The 18,281-nt window shown below is 35.8% G+C and overlaps 1 protein-coding gene across 8 annotated transcripts in view; it reads right to left on the reverse strand.

Moving 5' to 3' along the window:
- The window catches only part of Efcab7 (EF-hand calcium binding domain 7), a 44,957-nt gene that overhangs the window by 21,400 nt on the left and 5,276 nt on the right, over positions 1-18,281 (reverse strand). For all 8 annotated transcript variants that reach the window (XM_035439782.1, XM_035439779.1, XM_027400490.2 and 5 more), the window contains 5 exons: positions 16,224-16,435; positions 15,190-15,276; positions 13,741-13,936; positions 13,183-13,301; positions 6,694-6,835 (listed from right to left, as the gene is read on the reverse strand). In XM_035439782.1, coding sequence (XP_035295673.1) covers positions 6,694-6,835; positions 13,183-13,301; positions 13,741-13,936; positions 15,190-15,276; positions 16,224-16,435 — 756 coding nt within the window. The remainder of the gene's footprint in view (positions 1-6,693; positions 6,836-13,182; positions 13,302-13,740; positions 13,937-15,189; positions 15,277-16,223; positions 16,436-18,281) is intronic.

Consider the following 18,281-nt stretch of genomic DNA (forward strand, 5'->3'; position numbering starts at 1 on the left):
TAGAACATTCCATCCAAATACAAAACAATTTACTTTCTTCTCAGAGCCACATGGAACCTTCTCTAAAATTGACTACATACTTGGCAACATAGCAAACCTCAACAGGTACAAAAAATTAACCCCCTGTATCTTATCAGACCACCATACTTTAAAGTTAGAATTCAACAACAACATGAATTACAGAAAACCTACAAACTCATGGAAATTAAGTAAAACCCAATTGCACAATTCCTGGGTTGAGGAAGAAATAAAAGATTTCCTAGAATTCAATGAGAATGCGGACACAACATACCCAAACCTATGGGACACTTTGAAAGCAGTTCTAAGAGGACAGTTCTTCATGCCCACATGAAGAAACAGGAGAATAATCACTCTAGAGAATTAACAGCACAACTGAAAGCTTTAGAAAACAAAGAAGCCAATACACCCAGAGGAGCAGACACCAGGAAATAATCAAATTGAGGGCTGAAATCAATAAAATGGAAAGTAGGAGAACAATACAAAGAATCAATATAACGAAGAGTTGGTTCTTCAAGAAAATCAACAAGATGGACAAACCTTTATCCAAACTTACCAAACAGCAGAGAGTGAACAAGCAAATTAATAAAATCAGGAATGAAAAGGGGGGGCATAACAACAGACACAGAGGAAAACCAGAGAATCATCAGGTCATACTTCGAAAACCTATATTCATTAAAATTCGAAAATCTAAAGGAAATGGACAATTTTCTGGACAGAGTTCACTTACCAAAATTAAATCAAGAACAGATAAGCAACTTAAATAGACCTATAACCCCTAATGAAATAGAAGTAGTCATCAGATGTCTCCCAACCAAAAAAGCCGAGATGGCTTCAGTGCAGAATTCTACCAGAAATTCAAGGAACAGCTAATACCAATTCTCCTCAAAGTATTCCACACAATAGAAGCAGAAGGGTCATTGCCAAACTCTTTTTATGAGGCTTCAATAACCTTGATGCCCAAGCCACACAAAGACACAACTAAGAAAGAGAACTACAGACCAATATCCCTCATGAACATTGATGCAAAAATTCTCAATAAAATACTGGCAAATCCAATCCAAGAACACATCAGAGAAATCATCCACCATGATCAAGTAGACTTCATCCCAGGGATGCAAGGATGGTTCAACATACGAAAATCCATCAATGTAATCCACCATATAAACAGACTGAGGAAAAAAAATCACATGATCATCTCACTAGATGCTGAAAAAGCCTTTGACAAAATCCAACACCCCTTCATGATAAAGGTCTTGGAGAAATCAGGGATAACAGGAACATACCTCAACATAATAAAAGCAATATACAGCAAGCAGACAGCCAATATCAAATTAAATGGAGAGAAACTCAATGCAATTCCTCTAAAATCAGGGACAAGACAAGGCTGTTCACCCTCTTCATACCTCTTCAATATTGTCCTTGAAGTTCTAGCTAAAGCAATAAGACAACAAAAGGAGATCAAGGGAATACAAATCAGAAAGGAAGAAGTCAAACTCTCACTATTTGCAGATGATATGATAGTCTACATAACTGACCCAAAAAACTCTACCAGGGAACTCCTACAGCTGATAAACACCTCCAGCAAAGTGGCAGGGTACAAGATTAACTCAAAAAAATCTGTAGCCCTACTATATACCGATGACACATTGGTGGAGAAAGAAATCAGAGAAACATCACCCTTTACATTGACACAACATAAAATACCTTGGGGTAACACTAACCAAAAACATGAAAGACCTATACCGTAAGAATTTTGACTCTCTAAAGAAAGAAATTAAAGAAGATACCAGAAAATGGAAAGATCTCCCATGCTCTTGGACAGGTAGGATCAACATAGTAAAAATGGCAATCTTGCCCAAAGCAATCTACAGATTCAATGCAATCCCCATCAAAATCCCAACACAATTCTTCACAGACCTTGAAAGAACAATTCTCAACTTTATATGGAGAAACAAAAGACCCAGGATAGCCAAAACAACCCTGTAAATAAAGGAACTTCTGGAGGCATCACCATGCCTGACTTCAAGCTCTATTACAGAGCTATAGTCCTGAAAACAGCTTGGTATTGGCACAAAAATAGACAGGTAGACCAATGGAATAGAGTTGAAAACCCTGATATTAACCCACACACCTAGGAACACCTGAGTTTTGACAAATAATCCAAATTTATATGCTGGAACAAAGAGAACATCTTTAACAAATAGTGCTGGTATAACTGGATATAGACACGTAGAAGATTACAGATATACCCAAGCCTATTGCCATGCACAAAAAGATGGATCAAAGACCTCAACATAAACACAGCCACACTTATCATATTAGAAGACACAGTGGAAAATACCCTTGAATTAATTGGTACAGGAGACCACTTCCTGAACATTACACCAGTAGCACAGTCACTGAGAGCAACAATTGATAAATGGGACCTCCTGAAACTGAGAAGCTTCTGTAAGGCAAAGGACACAGTCAGCAAGACAAAACGGCAGCCCACAGAATGGGAAAAGATATTCACCAACCCCACATCTGACAGAGGGCTGATCTCTAAAATATACAAAGAACTCAAGAAGCTAGTCTCCAAAACACCAAACAATCCAATTAAAAAGTGGAGCACAGAACTAAATAGACAATTCTCAATAGAGGAATCTAAAATGGCTGAAAGACACATAAGAAAGTGTTCAACATCCTTAGCCATCAGGGAAATGCAAATCAAAACAACTCTGAGATACCATCTTACTCCTGTCAGAATGGCCAAAATAAAAAACACCAATGACAGTTTATGCTGGAGAGGACGAGGAGAAAGGGGAATGCTTCTCCACTGCTCTTGGGAGTGCCAACTTGTACAGCCACTTTGGAAATCAGTATGGCAACTCCTCAAGAAAATGGGAATGAGTCTACAACAAGATCTAGCAATTCCACTCTAAGGCATTTACCCAAGAGAAGCACATTCATACAAGGACATCTGTTCAACGATGTTCATAGCAGCACTATTTGTAATAGCCAGAAACTGGAAGCAGCCTAGATGCCCCTCAACCAAAGAATGGATAGAGAAAATGTGGTACATTTACACAATAGAGTACTACTCAGTGGGAAAAAAGAATGGAATCTTGAAATTTTCAGGAAAATGGATGGAACTAGAAGAAACCATTCTGAGTGAAGTAACCCAATCACAAAAAGACAAAGATGGTATGTACTCACTCATATGTGGATTTTAGATATAGAGTAAAGGATTACCAGCCTTCAATCCACACTGCCAGAGATGCTAGTAAACAAGGAGGACCCTAAGAGAGACATACATGGTCCCCTGGAGAAGGGGAAAGGGTCAAGATCCCCTGAGCAAATTGAGAGCACGGGAAGAGGGGGGAAGGAGCTAGGAGAATGAGAAGGGGAGAAGAGGAAGGATGCAGAGGTCATGAGGGAGCAGAAAGGTTGAATCAGGGGAAGAATAGAAGAAAGGATAGGTGATAGGTAGGGCTTTAGTTGGGGGGATGGTAGGGGAGGATAGGAGGGGAAGGGAACTGGGATTGCCATGTAAATCAATCTTGTTTCTAATTCCAATAAAAGAAATGAAAAAAAAGTCTTCTTGCCCCAAACTTCATTTCTCTCAGTAAAAAATTTCATTGTAGGGGAATCTTTATATTCCCCTACAGTTTATATTCTTGTTCTTTAGATCTTCATTCGTTCCCTACCAACTTCTCCTTGCTTACTCATTCTAGACAGGCTAGCTTCCATTCTAAGACTGATCTATTGTATGTGTATGCATGTCTGATTACCTGAGTTTATATGTACCATATGTGTGCAGGAACCTTTAGAGATCAGAAGAGGGTGCTGGATATCCTGGAACTGACTTACAGACTATTGTGAGCTACCATTTGGATGCTGGGAGCTGAAGCCTGGTCCTCTGTAAGAGCATTAAGTACTCTTAACTACTAGGCCCTGTCTCCAGCTCCACAGCTTCTATTCTGTGCCATCACGCTCTACACCACAGCCCCTTCCTTAGCAAATTATCTGGAATGCTCTGCCACCTCCACTGTTCTTCACTTATCCTTCCACAGAGACAATGCTTACTCCCTTGACTTCTGTGAGAGAGCAGAAAAAAAATGGCTGCCCTCTCTGGATTCACAGACCTTTATGATTCAATTAGACAGCTTCTCCATCAAGAGATGAAGTTTATCTTGCAGTCCTATGTATTTGGACTTTGTGACTTCTGAATAACAGAATGTAACAGAGTTAGCATTTTGTCAGTTCTGTGACCACGAATCTCAGGAAAATTTTCTGTGCTTCTGCTTTTTTCTTTCTTCTCAGATTCTGGTTAAAATTTTGGGGCATTTTGATTTATAGCAGTTGATTCTGGTTAAAATTTTTGGGCATTTTGATTTATAGCAGTTGATAACTGACATACTTTAAAAAATTCTTTGATATCTGTTCATCTATGAATAATATACTAAAATAGCTCCATTTAAATGGCAGTCCCCACTTCTCAGAATCCAGTCTTTCTATACTTTTCACTTTCTCTTCATTTTTCCTCTTTTGTTTATCATTTAAGTATTATATGTATATGTGTGTATATGTATGTATGTATGAATAACTATTCTTCTCTAAAGAAAAACGTAATCACAAAACTTGCAGGAAAATGGACTTAGAATACATACTATTAAGAAAGGTCACACAATCTCAGAAAGAAAAAAAACCTGCATATCTCCCTCACATGAAGAATCCAGGCAATAATATTTGTATATATCTATATGAAGCTATATAGATACAGGCAAATGTACATGAAGATAGAACACATATGTAGAAAAGGGAAAAGGAAAGGCTAAATGTTAGGGCTTAGGAAGAAATGAATGGCTATTTTAACTGTATAGAGACATGCAGAGTTGTATAGTCTTCAAGTCTGAGAAATATTTTTAGTTGAAATATTTTTAAATAACAAAGTTTAAAATTAAAAAATAAAATAATCTTTATTTCTAGATAAAATTTTACACATAAGATACTCTAAAGACTCTACCAGAAAACTCTTAGATTTGATAAATATTATCAGCAAAATGGAAGTATACAAAATTAACACACAAAGCCCAATAACAATAACAATCAAGAAAACAACCAATTCACAATTGCCTCAAAACAACAAACCCTTAAAATACACCTGATCAAGGAGGCAAACGACCTTTACAATGAAAACTTTATTTATTTTTTTGGTTTTTTGAGACAGAGTTTCTCTGTGTAGCTTTGGAGCCCATCCTGGCACTCGCTGTGGAGACCAGGCTGGCCTCGAACTCACAGCGATCCGCCTGCCTCTGCTTCCCGATTGCTGGGATTAAAGGCGTGCACCACCAACGCCCGGCGAAAACTTTATTTCTTAATTAACTTTATTATTTTAAAAAACTTGGCAAATAAATATCTTTAGTACTTTAAAACAAAAGAAACTGCAGATGATACCTCAAGAGGGGGAACCTTCCATGGTTTTTGACTGGAAGAATTAATATTGTGAAAATGGGTATTGTACCAAAAATCAGTCTACAGACTCAAGGCAATGCCCTCCAGACTTCCAATGTCATTCTTTACAGAAACAGAAAACATAATCTTAAAACTCTTACAGAAGCATAAAACACTCTGAATAGCCAAAATGATCTAGAGCAAAAGAATACTTCCAACAAGGATGCAAAGTGCAACTCTTATAAACTGCTGGTGGGAGAGGTCAACCAGGCCACATACCAGGGAAATCAATATGGAGGTTTCTTGAAAATCTCAAACTAGATCTATCATGTGACCCAGCTGACAATTTACCCAAAGGACTCCAAAGTATGATAGTGATATTTGTACATCAATGTATATAAGCAGCACTATATAAGTGTTCAGTGACAAAGGAACAGGTAAGAAAGTGTGGATGGAAACTTTTGTAAGTGTAAAGAATAGCCAACTTAAATTGTCTGCAGGAAGATAAATACAATGGAGATAATCACAAGTGAATTACCATCTATTTTCTCTCAAATGTAGTTCCAAGATCTTAATAAAAATATAGTGTGCATGTGTTTGTGTGTGTGAGAGAGAAAAAGATTTGGAGAAGTGATATGACATAGTGCATGTGTGGAGGTTACAGGAAATTCTATGGAGTCATTTCTCTCTTTCCACCTTTACATGGGTTCCAAGGACTGAATGCAGGTCATCAGGCTTGTGTGGCAAATGACTTTCTTTAGGTTCCCAGATTTTGTATAGAAACATAAGATCCTGTATGTATATATGACACACAAGTAAAAGTCAAACTGCTTAAGGTAACAAAAGGGACTAGGGAGCAATGAGAGAAAAGGAGAATTTGTTAAATATATAGTATATTTGCATCAATATGTAGTCATGTAACAAAAGATCATATATGAAGAATAAACACAATGAAAACAATTTAAACTAAATAAAACCACACATTTCTTGGGCAGATTATTTTCTTAAATAGGACTATGAGACACAAAAGTATTTTCAGAGAGAATATAAACTGATATTTTAAAAATAAAAATAGCTGAGTAAAGTAGCCTTTACTCCCAGGTGATCTCTGTGAGTTCAAGTATAGTAAGTTCCAGAACAGTCAGAACTACACAGTGAGACCATGTCTCATACAAATAAATAAATAAATAAATAAATAAATAAATAAATAAAGTAAATACATATACATTTTAAACTTGCCTTCAATTTGACTCAGATTTAATGGCTTGATTGTTAGATAAAGCACAGATCTTTGAGGTATATGCATCTTGTACTGATGACTAATGACTTCACCATCTTCTTCTAAAAAGAAACAGCCTTTTGATTGTGCACACTGCCAGTCCTGAAATGAAACATTTTCAAACAATATTTATAGCAACGAGGAGAAACTGAAAGATGATCCTAAAGAAATATCAAATGTGCCTATAGCCATCCAGGAGTGTACAATCATAGGAGAAGAAGTGCAAACAAAAAATAAATCAATCCTAATTGTCAGGTGAGAGACAGACAGACAGACACACAGAAAGGGGCGGGGCTAGGTTGAAAAGAGAATTATATGGGTGAAATTACTATAATCCTACTTCCAAAAGTAGTGCCTAGAATACTGTAGTTGCTCAATAAATATTTATCTCTGATTGATGGAACGTATTCATACAATCTGAGTGGGTGACAACAATCATCATTTTTTTATAATTTTAAAAGATTTATTTTTTTAAATATGTGTCTATGTGTGGGTTAATGCAAATAAGTACAGTGCCTGTGAAGACAAGAAGAGGATGTCAGATACCCGGGAACTGGAGTTGCTGGCAGTTGTGAAGTCAGGCATGAGGTTTTGTACTTGTGGTATCATGTCACTGTTTACAATTTGAAGGGGGCAGGAGAATTTTAGATTTGGGATTTTTACATCAAGGATGTCAGTTCATTTTAAAGATAAAGAGGGTCTAAAGGCAATCCAGGACATCCATTTTGGTAGATAAGAAATGTCAGCCACAGCTACACAGTGAGACCCTTCCTCAAAAATAAAACACACCAACAAAAAACTACCATAGTTTTCTAAAGTGAACTTTAAATGAAGTTTCATCTTTATACTATAAATCAATAATATACAACATAAAATATATAATAAATGATACAATGATGGAGCATTACCATACTGAATTACTTATACACCTAAGGGTTAGAACAAGCTTAAGTGTTTCACTTAAATGCAGCAGCTCTCCATATTTTTGGAGTTGGTTCCCTCCTTCCACTAGGATCTGGGGATTGAACTCAAGTTGTCAAGCTTTTAACTGCTATGCCATCTCACCACTCTAAAGGAAATTACTTTCTTTAAATGCACTTTGTTTAGAATATTAGTAGCAAATGTGATTTGTGACATTTGGGAAATGAAAGAGAAGTTGTCCATGGTAGACAGTTCTTCTGGGGGTAGTGCCAAGAGCTGATAGGAAATGGCTTTAAAAATCTAGTTGAGAAGGTTAACATTTTTATTAGAGATCTTTCCCACTTTCCAGTTCTGGAAAAAACCTGCTTTAATAGAAAAGAATTTGTAATTATTTATGGAAGACTGCCAAACTCCATACTGTAATATTACACTCAGGTTAATAGGATTAGAAATAGCAGGAAATAGCTACAAAAAAGTGGGCAAGTGCCAAATGATTGACACCAAATGAACATCAGTGAATTGTTCTGAACAGTAAATAACATTACCAGGAAACTTTGGGGCAATACTGTTTAAAGAGAGACAGTGGTTTCTTTAGATACACAAAACTTATTAAACACATAATGCTTATTCAACTTGAAATTTTATTTAAAACAGACTTTCAATCACTAAGTTTTTTATCTTGGGGGGGAGGGGGTAATGGATCCAGACTAACACACTATGCATGAATGAATCCAGACTAACAAGCTATGAATTAAAAGTAAGAAAATACTGGGAAATTGGATGATTGTTTAAACAAATGAATCTGAATGGAATGCAAAACTGGTTGACATTTGGAGTTTTATGGGAAAATAGAAGTATACTAAATTTTTAAATGTTTTTTAAAATAATAGAGGAGGACATTCCATGTCTAATTTTTTTTTTTTTTTGACATTTTAAAACAGGTTGTAATTCTTAGAGCAGGCATGAGGTGGTGCTAGATTCTACCAATTCAAGTACATTCCTATAAATCCAAATAACTGTTAGTTCACTGGTGATACACAGTTTACTTATCTCATTCATGAGAAATATGGAAATAGTAAAGGCACAAATTACAAATTTTAAAGTAGAAAATAGTTATCAAAGCAAACATATCAGTGAAGTTACATCTTTCCTGGGTTGCTCTGGCATACACTTGTCCTTACATATAATTGTACATTATTAGGTGAGCAAGAGTTAACAAGCAGACCTGCAACAAATAACAGCATGGAGGCTTGTCATCTTCATCATTCTTTACCAAGAGAGTCTATGTCACATTCTTGCAGGATGCTATTTGCTTTCATTGTTTGAAAAAGAAGGTAAGATGCATTACTACTTTTTTGTTACTAAAGAATACTTAAAAATAAAAGGTTAAGTAGATAACTTATGAAGAAAAACTGATATGTATTGTCTTTTAATTGACAAGTTAAATTGATTAACATTTTGAAAAAGAATTATAATTGGTGCTTTAAGACTAAACCAGTTTCAATTTGTATTATATACTTGTATGTACAATTGTATTAGGTATTGTACTATCTTATAGAAAAACTTGTATATCTGATATGCTTATAACGTGTAAATATATATAGCTTGATATTATATGACATATATATGTATACTATATATGTGCTGTATATGTAAGTGTCATATACATACCATGTAAAACACATTTAGAGGACATATTTAGGCAAGTCCCAATTAGGAGTATGAATACAGGCGGGTTACAGCTCTGAAGCTTACCACTGGTGACTTGTAACCTACTCTAATTTCAATAGAGACTGGCTTTTTAGCAAGAAAGTTAAAGCTATTCTTCTCTGAAGGTAAAATTCTTGACATTTCTTGAATATTACAGAAGCTAACTAGATAGAATGCAAGATTAAAAAGAGAATAGTAATACAGTCCCAAAGTATGACCAATAGAAGGTCATATATGTACAGTCACTGGAACATTCTTATTTTCCTTCTGTAGCACAAGTCTGTAGGGAGACACCATAACCACGCCTCCTAAGGGCTGGCTACAGGTGTGCTGAACCAGGGCGTGGTCAAGGGGTGTGGTGTGGCAGACACGTGGGAGCCCCTTCTCTCTGGCCTCCCTAGCTTGCTGCCTCTGGGCACGCTCTGGCTTGCGCTTGGCTGGTATTATCTGAATAAAGATATCTTAACCTACAGGCTCACATTTCACAAGTATTTTATGAAGGTGTGGATATATGATGTAAAAATCTGGCTGCTGAGTGTGGTGCCTATAGACCAGCTACTCTAGGAGGCTAAAAGAAAATGACTGCTTGAGCCTGCAAGCTAGAGACCAGACTGGACAAACATAGCAAGGTCATGTCTAAATTTTTAAGATTGAACAAAAGCAGAAAAAGAAGGAAGGAAGGAAGGAAGGAAGGAAGGAAGGAAGGAAGGAAGGAAGGAAGGAAGGAAGGAAGGAAGGCACATGGGCAGGAAGGTGGGCAGACAGAGCAGGGGAAACTCGGGCTAATATGCTTGCCCCATGGCAACAATTTCACCTTTCTGAAGCTGTTCACCTTCTATACAATCCCACTCTTCTCTGCTCCACATAAACTGAGGTGCCAATTGTCTTCAAGTACTTGAAGAAGATTAATTTAGCTGTCTTACTAGTAATTTATTTTGCATTTTCATAATCAAATATTAGAATAGCTCTATAACTTCACAAATGTATATAATATCTATAAAAATGAAATTGCTTCAAAGAAAAAAACCAACAAAAAGAACTGACCCCTGCTGAGTAGCAGAAAGCCTCAGATTAAAACACCATTTCACTCTACTCAGTGGTTTGGGTGGTAGGGGAGGGGCATGGACAGGAGGATCAAGAGTTCAAGACCATCCTTGAGTACACTGTAAATCTGCATCCAGAGTCAGACGGGCTGTCTCAAAAGTCAAAATAACAGTAATTTTGGCTTACTTCATCTAAGAAATACCAGATAGTAATCAAATAAAGTTAAAAAATGCAAGGCGTTGGTGGCGCACGCCTTTAATCCCAGGACTCGGGAGGCAGAAGCAGGTGGATCTCTGAGGGTTCAAGGCCAGCCTGGTCTCCAGAGCGAGTGCCAGGATAGGCTCCAAAGCTGCACAGAGAAACCCTGTCTCAAAAAACCAAAAAAAAGAAAGAAAGAAATGCAAGCAAACATTTCCAAAAGAAATTACTATTCATATTAAAGTTACAGGGTTGAAAGGTTGACAAGGGAGGCTCTCACAATGGCTCAGCAGGGAGAGGAACTTTCCACTATGCCTGATGAGCTCAGTTCAGTCCCTGGAATCCACATGGTGGAAGAAGGGAACCACTCCTACAAGTTGTCCTCTGACCTCCACATGCACTCTGGTGCACAGACACAAACACATAATAAACAAATTGAACAACATTTTTAAAGTTGACAGTATGCCAACTTCTTTTAATGATTAAATTCTTAGTACTTTTAAAATCTAATTTTCAATCATCACTAACGTTCCTTCTTGATGTCTACATAAAAAATGTAAGTGGACTCTTTTTTTTTTTTTTTTTTTTTGATAACCACTATGACCTGCAGACTAATCCTGGGACCCTCCTATTTATTCCTAGTATACTCAAGAACTGCCATAGGCCAAGCTAGCATCACTACAAACACACATAACTCAGCCTCTCAGGTAAGTCCCTTCTCCCAGCTCCATTCATAATCCAATACTGCAATAACTGTCCTTAGACTAGACTTCATTTCATTTTCATATAAATAGCTACAGTCATGTCTTAGTTCTGTGATGCCTTTTTTTTTTAGTGACTATGTCCCTAGTACTGTACTAAATGCTTTGAAAAAGATTTAGGCCAGGTGATGGTGGCATATGCCGTTAATCCCAGCACTCAGGAGGCAGAGACAGGTGGATTTCTGAGTTCGAGGCCAGGCTGCTCTACAGAGTGAGCTCCAGGACAGCCAGGGATACACAGAGAAACCCTGTCTTGAAAAACAAACAAACAAAAGAAAAAAGAAAAAGATTTAGATCTTTTAAAATACATTAAATAAAATTATCCCCAATTCATAGTTAAGGAATATCAGACTCAAAAGAGAGGTTGTTAAACTTGCCTACATTTATACAATCATTAGAAGAATAGCTAGAATTCACTCTTAGGTGTTTTATTCTGAGTTCTTTATCAACTCCAAGAAGACTCTTTTCACAGAGTATCCAATCAATAAATACTTATCATAAAAATGAAATGCTATGCTATGCTACCTTGGCATATGACAGCCAATAATCAAATCGAAATTTCTTCAATTCAAGGTCCATATTTTACACTAAGCAGAATAACTGGTACACATTACTTGATTAGAAATTATCTGTTTGGGCTGAACTAATTAATGGCACAGAAGAAAAATCTTATGATTTAATACAATCTATTAATATTTGTATCTCTACAGAATAACTATTTTAAACACTTTAGACTTAAGTAAATCATAATTAACCAGGCTAATATTTTAACATGTAACTTAATTACAAAATACAAAAAGGTTCTATTGGTGAAAAATAATATTGTTGGAACACGAAATATGTGTGAACAAACTGGACATGCACACCAAATTGCTTAGGGTGTATAGATTCCTGAACAGTCAGAATGAAATTCCTTAGAGATGATGTTTTAAAATTTTAATATAGAACAAATGTCACTGTCTAGCAATTTGAAGATATAAGGGACTTCAGAGTTCAATAACAAATACAGAGTTGTTATTTGGAACAAGAATGCAGCTCTGGAGGACAATCAGTTCAGTTCTCTAGCAGCAGTTATAGTGTGTGGTCATAACCATTTTCCCCCTTTTACAGAGGTCTCCAGGTGCACATTCTTAATGTATCCTAGCAGTTTCCAGTTAATGTTTTATATTTCTGTAGCTATTATTTTCTGCTGAAAGAAAACTAGTAAAAGTTGAGTCTAAAAAGGGAAAACAAAGGAAGAAGATCAATATTAACACTCAACAAATATTGACTTAGCAAAGTGACTTTGTGGTCTTTCTCTCATAGGAATTGATATTGAATCAATGATTTATTTACACAAGTCCTCAGGAAAGTATCTGTCAAACAAAAAATCTTACTTGCCAAGGTATTTAGATAATTAATCTGTTCATCAAGTTCAAAAATTGAAAAGTCACCATTTTCAAACTAAAGACCATATACATAATAATATTCTTGCTCATTCTTTTTACTTTAAAATATCATAACCAAGGTCAGCAAGATAGCTCAGCAGACAAAGGTGTCTACAGCCAAAGTGCTCAGCTCAAATTCTGTCCTGGACCCCACACAGCGGAAGGAAAGAGCTAACTCTCACACGTTGTCCTCTGATCCCCACATGTGCACAATGGCATGCCCATGCCGCCCCTACCCCACATAAATAAATAAAGTCTAATTTAAAATACTACAAATAGAAACTGCATTCTATAGGAAAAACTCAAATTAGTTCATAAACTCCATTAATAATCTTAAAATCAAATACTTTTCAGAAAAAGTTGCATTTGTTCATTTAAAGTACTGTACCTTTAGGTTTGGCTCTGTTAACTTTGAGTCTTGGTTACTATTAGCACTCATGGTAATTGTGAAGGAAACAGATGTTTTGAACTTTCTAGTTGTTGACAGTAAGGAATGGCTTGTGTCACCTGTAAAAAGTAACAGTTATTTGGCCATATATATGAAAAGTGGTCAGCAGTTGTTAATTTCTAAACAGTGACATACAGTCTATTGTATTAATTTCACTCTCTTCATTCTTCCTACTGAAATGCAGTCAGAGGTTTTTTATTGATCAGGTCTTAATGGTTTTAATTTATGTGCTACTAATATAAGATTCTTTATTTCAATATGTCATCTTTTAGTTTGAAATTTTAGTTTTAATAAAATATAATGAGCATAGCCACGTGAAGTTTCATAATAAAATTTTACTTCAGTAGATTTTTACTGCTAAGAAAGTCTAGAAACAGTAGCTAATAGTTGGATTCTCATTTACCTTATTATTGATAACTGGAGATGAAAGGAAATTTTTGTTTGAATTGTGATCTATCATTTCTGATCGAAAAATTTTTAGTTATTGAAAGAAAATACCTTTATTTGCGAATGTTTCCTGGTCATCTTTCCTTATGATTCTAGGTGACTGTTTTGGTGCTGGGGATTGGTCTCTTTCAGGGGACCCTTCCATGTGGCTTCCAAACTGTTGACGTCTCAGTTTCCTGTCAGCCTCCAGTCTTTCTAGTGTAGTCTTGAGACATTGCTCGCTGGTTGTCATATATAATTCACAAAACTAGAGGAAAAAGGAAAAAGTCAACTAGTGGGGAAAATGTTCAGCCCTACATCTGGGAGGCAAAGGAGGCAAATACACATTATTAGGCAAGGAGGAGGCTGGTGAAGGAAACACGTTTCTTATTTTACTTGTCGCTCATGTTATTTTCCCTCAACCAGACTGCCCAGCCCCAAGTGACCTAGTGAAAAGCAGCCATCAATCAGTGAGGTCACACTCTGAGTGAAAATGAATGGTACACCAGGAGAGGTGATTTATTTATTTTTCTTTAACAAGACACATAGACTTGCATTTGTTCTAAATAATTTTTATGACTGTTCCACCCTAGAAAAGGTTCATTTCTGAAGGCAGTCTCTATGCTTGTTTGTATATCTGTATCTGCACATATATATATTTTAACTTGATTATACAAGTTGAGTGGCCTTTATTCAAAATGCTTTGACCAAAAGTATTTTGGATACTTCAGATTTTGGAGCATGTGCAGATACATAATAGGATATCTTGTGGTATCTAAGTCTAATCATGAAATCCACTTATATTTCATGTACGCTTATACAAATAGCCCAGAGTAAGTTTTATGCAATACTTTTAGTAGGCCTTCACATGAGTTCACATATAGATGTTAGCTTCAGATTTTGGAGCATTTCATATTTTGAATGTTCAAATTAGGGAGGTTTGCCCTACACTATTTTTAATATGATCATAAGATCATAATTGTAAGACTGAAGAGGATAAATTAAAAGCACACTGGATATACAGTATAACACTATACTCTTGCCAATACTAAAGAAAAAACAAACACTTATACAAGGGCTGGAGTTGCTTCAGGGTAGTGTTTAGCACATATGAAGCCTTGGGTTTTTTTTTTTTAAGATTTTATTCATTTATTATGTATACAACATTCTGCTTCCATGTATAACTGCACACCAGAAGAGGGCACCAGATCTCATAATGGATGGTTGTGAGCCACCATGTGGTTGCTGGGAATTGAACTCAGGACCTCTGGAAGAGCAGTCAGTGCTCTTAACCTCTGAGCCATCTCTCCAGACCCCGAAGCCTTGGGTTTAATACATTAATAACAAACATACTTATCTGATATGATCTATTCATTTCACAATGTATACATATACCAAAAGCATCTTTGCATACATTATCAATATATATAATCTTGTCGGTTATACCTTAGAAGCACTGGGGAAAATTAAAAATGATTTCCTACACAGCATGCAAGTTTATATCAATGAGGACGTATCTACCTTAATGTAGTCAAACTTTCCATCAGCATTTACATCAGCCAAATTTATTACAGCATTTACTTCTTCCTGAGTCATCTTCTCACCTCTCTAGAAATAAAACAAGACTTATTTTAAAACAACATAATTAATGCTTTGATATTTATGGTGATGGTAGAAATACATTTTTTGTTTTGCTTTTGTTTTGTTTTGTTTTGTTTTGAGTCAGTTTCACTATATAGACCTGACTGACCTGGAATTTACTATGTAGACCAGGTTAGCCTGAAACTAACAGAGATCTGCCTGCCTCTGCCTCCCAAGTACTGGGATTAAAGATGTGGGTGGCTACAGTGCCAGGTTAGAAATATATTTTAATCTCTTCTACATATAAGTTTGAATAGGGGTTTCATTATGAGTCAGATTGAGAATATTAAGCAACAATGAGACAAAATAAAATTTCATAAAATTATTAAATTTTGTGAAAATATGCTTAATCTCAGTTTCAGGAATTTTAACAATTTATGTTACAGAGTCTATAATAATGGCTATCGAAGTTAGAGTAATAATATCTTTTCAAAGTGTTCAAGAAACAAAGTGAGCTGAGCATGGTGGTTCATGCCTATAATCTCATCACTCAGGAGACAGAGGCAGGTGGATTCCTGAGTTCAAGGCCAGCCTGGTCTACAAAGCTAGTTCCAGGATATCCAGGGCTATACAAAGAAACTCTGTCTAGAAAAACAAAAAAGAAAAAAAGAAACAAAATGATTTCTAATCACAGTTGTGCTTCTTTCCCTTTTACTAAACACATAAAAATCATGAGTTTTTAGATTTCTGAGCAGAAAAGAATTACATAGGGGTAAGTGAGATGGAAACACAGGCTCGATTTTATGTTTTCTGCTAATTATAAAGCACATTTCGTAGAAAAGGATTGCAAATTATAAATACTGTATGCTGTCCATTTCACCTGTTGAGAGAATACTTACTTTAATGTGGATTTTGGTAGCCAACGTGGTATTCCAGTTGCTTTATGCACAGTATAAAACTCTCATGGGTCTTACCTTCGTTAGATATTTATAAAGGTCAGAGTGTAGAATAGAGCCATCATCATTTACATCTAATTGTTTAAATGATTTTAGCAATTCTGCTTTTGAAGTAGGTTCTTCCTTGCTTAAAATGATGCAAAAATCATCAAAATTCAGTTTGGCAGTTTGAGGAGTCCAATACTTATTAATGGTCTTTTGTGATGGATTTCTTCCTGCATGCTGAAGAGCTGCCCAATTAAAAAAAGTATTATATATTATTATAACATTTGGATTTGATATTTGAGTATTGTTTTTCTTCAAACCCTATATATTAGTAAGCAAATCCAATATCTGTCACTGCATCAACATTGGTATTGACTATATAGTTACATCAATGTGTTTCTCTAGATAGTTACATCCATGTATGTATGCTTCATTATTCAAAGCAAAAAGTATATATTCTGACCAGCTAGAGAGACTTAGTATATTAGTGGCAGAACTGATTTTTTTTCCTTCTGTTTGGTTTTCAACCTACTTAACTGGCACTATGTGGTTTACTTAAGAGGTAGACTTTTACTTTTGAGGTAGATTCTCACTCTCTAGCTCAGTCCACCCTGGGACTCGTTTTGTAGGTCTGATTTGGTCTTCAACTTAATGTGATCTTCCTGCCTCCATCTCCAAAGAGCTGGGATTACAAGGATAAGCCACTGAAACCAGCTGGTTTATTTAAGAACTTTTAGAGAAAACAAGGTTGACTGGATTCTTTCTTCCTTCCTTCCTTCCTTCCTTCCTTCCTTCCTTCCTTCCTTCCTTCCTTTCTTTCTTTTTTTTTTAGAACATAGGGGTAACCACACAAAGTATAAATGACTACTTTTTCAGGTTTGACAGATATTTCAGTGAATGGAAGTACTCATTTATTTGAGAATTTTAATGTCAACAAGGTGTAATATCTATAACATTCACTAGAGCTAGGTAGTAGGGGCTCCCGAATATCAACCCTGTTCCAAATGCCAACTATATGCACAAAAGCATCCATTTGCAGAGCTAGTGAGATGATTTCAGCAGGTGAAGGCACTTGCCACCAAGCCTGACAACCTGAGTTCTATCCCCAGGATCCACACAGTGGAAAGAATCAACTCCCACAAATTGTCCTCTGACCTCTACATGCTTTGCCATGTGCTTGCATGCACAAATGGCACCACACTGGTGTGTGTGTATGTGAGGGCATGCATGTGTGCACACACACTCATAATTAACTAAATGTAACAATTTTTAAGAAGCATCCATTTATAGTTATGACCCTGTTAGAAATCAAGGGGTTGTAAACCTTTAGAAGAGTATCACAGACACAACCGTTAAATGCTTTTCATTTATAACTCTGTAAAAGAGTTACAATATGTCACACAACACTAAATACAATATCTTTAAACAATTATAGACACCTTGTTCAGTTGAAGACAAATGATGGAGTGATTTGCAAATGAATTTCTACATATTACTTATAACTGTCCATAATGAACTAAGTTTCTAAGCCACCAGAGGAAAAAAAAATCATTAAATTTCTAAAGCTATATCTGTCTTGAATTGTGCTGCCAAATTTTATTTTAAAATATCATATTGGAAATTTCCAACTATTTTGGTGAGAATATATACTTATATGTGCCTGATAAATCAACATTAAAATGATTGTCTGAACCTTCTATAATTTAATGTGAAGAAGATTAGTAAATACAAAACAATTAAGAGAAATATCTACTAGGAAAGAGAAACTAGATCAACAGAATAAATATAAATATTTGAATCAATTATTAGGCACTGTTGCATGTAATCATACAAAGGCTAACTTTGTTTTTCAGAGACACAAGCTTTTTTGGGTCCAAAGTTGTTCGGTGATGTAAGTGTACATTCTACATCTTTCAAAATATTTACATCTTATGTATTTATCATTATTATTATTATTTGTGTGTGTGCATCATCACCATCACCATTATTTGTGTGTATCACACAAATATGGTGCAAACATGGAGGGCAGATGACAATTTGTTGTAGTTGGTTCTATCCTTCCACCATGTCGATTCTGGGGACTGAACTCAG

The sequence above is a fragment of the Cricetulus griseus genome, chromosome 2 (genome assembly GCF_003668045.3).
Source record: "Cricetulus griseus strain 17A/GY chromosome 2, alternate assembly CriGri-PICRH-1.0, whole genome shotgun sequence".
Taxonomy (NCBI): Eukaryota; Metazoa; Chordata; class Mammalia; order Rodentia; family Cricetidae; genus Cricetulus; species Cricetulus griseus.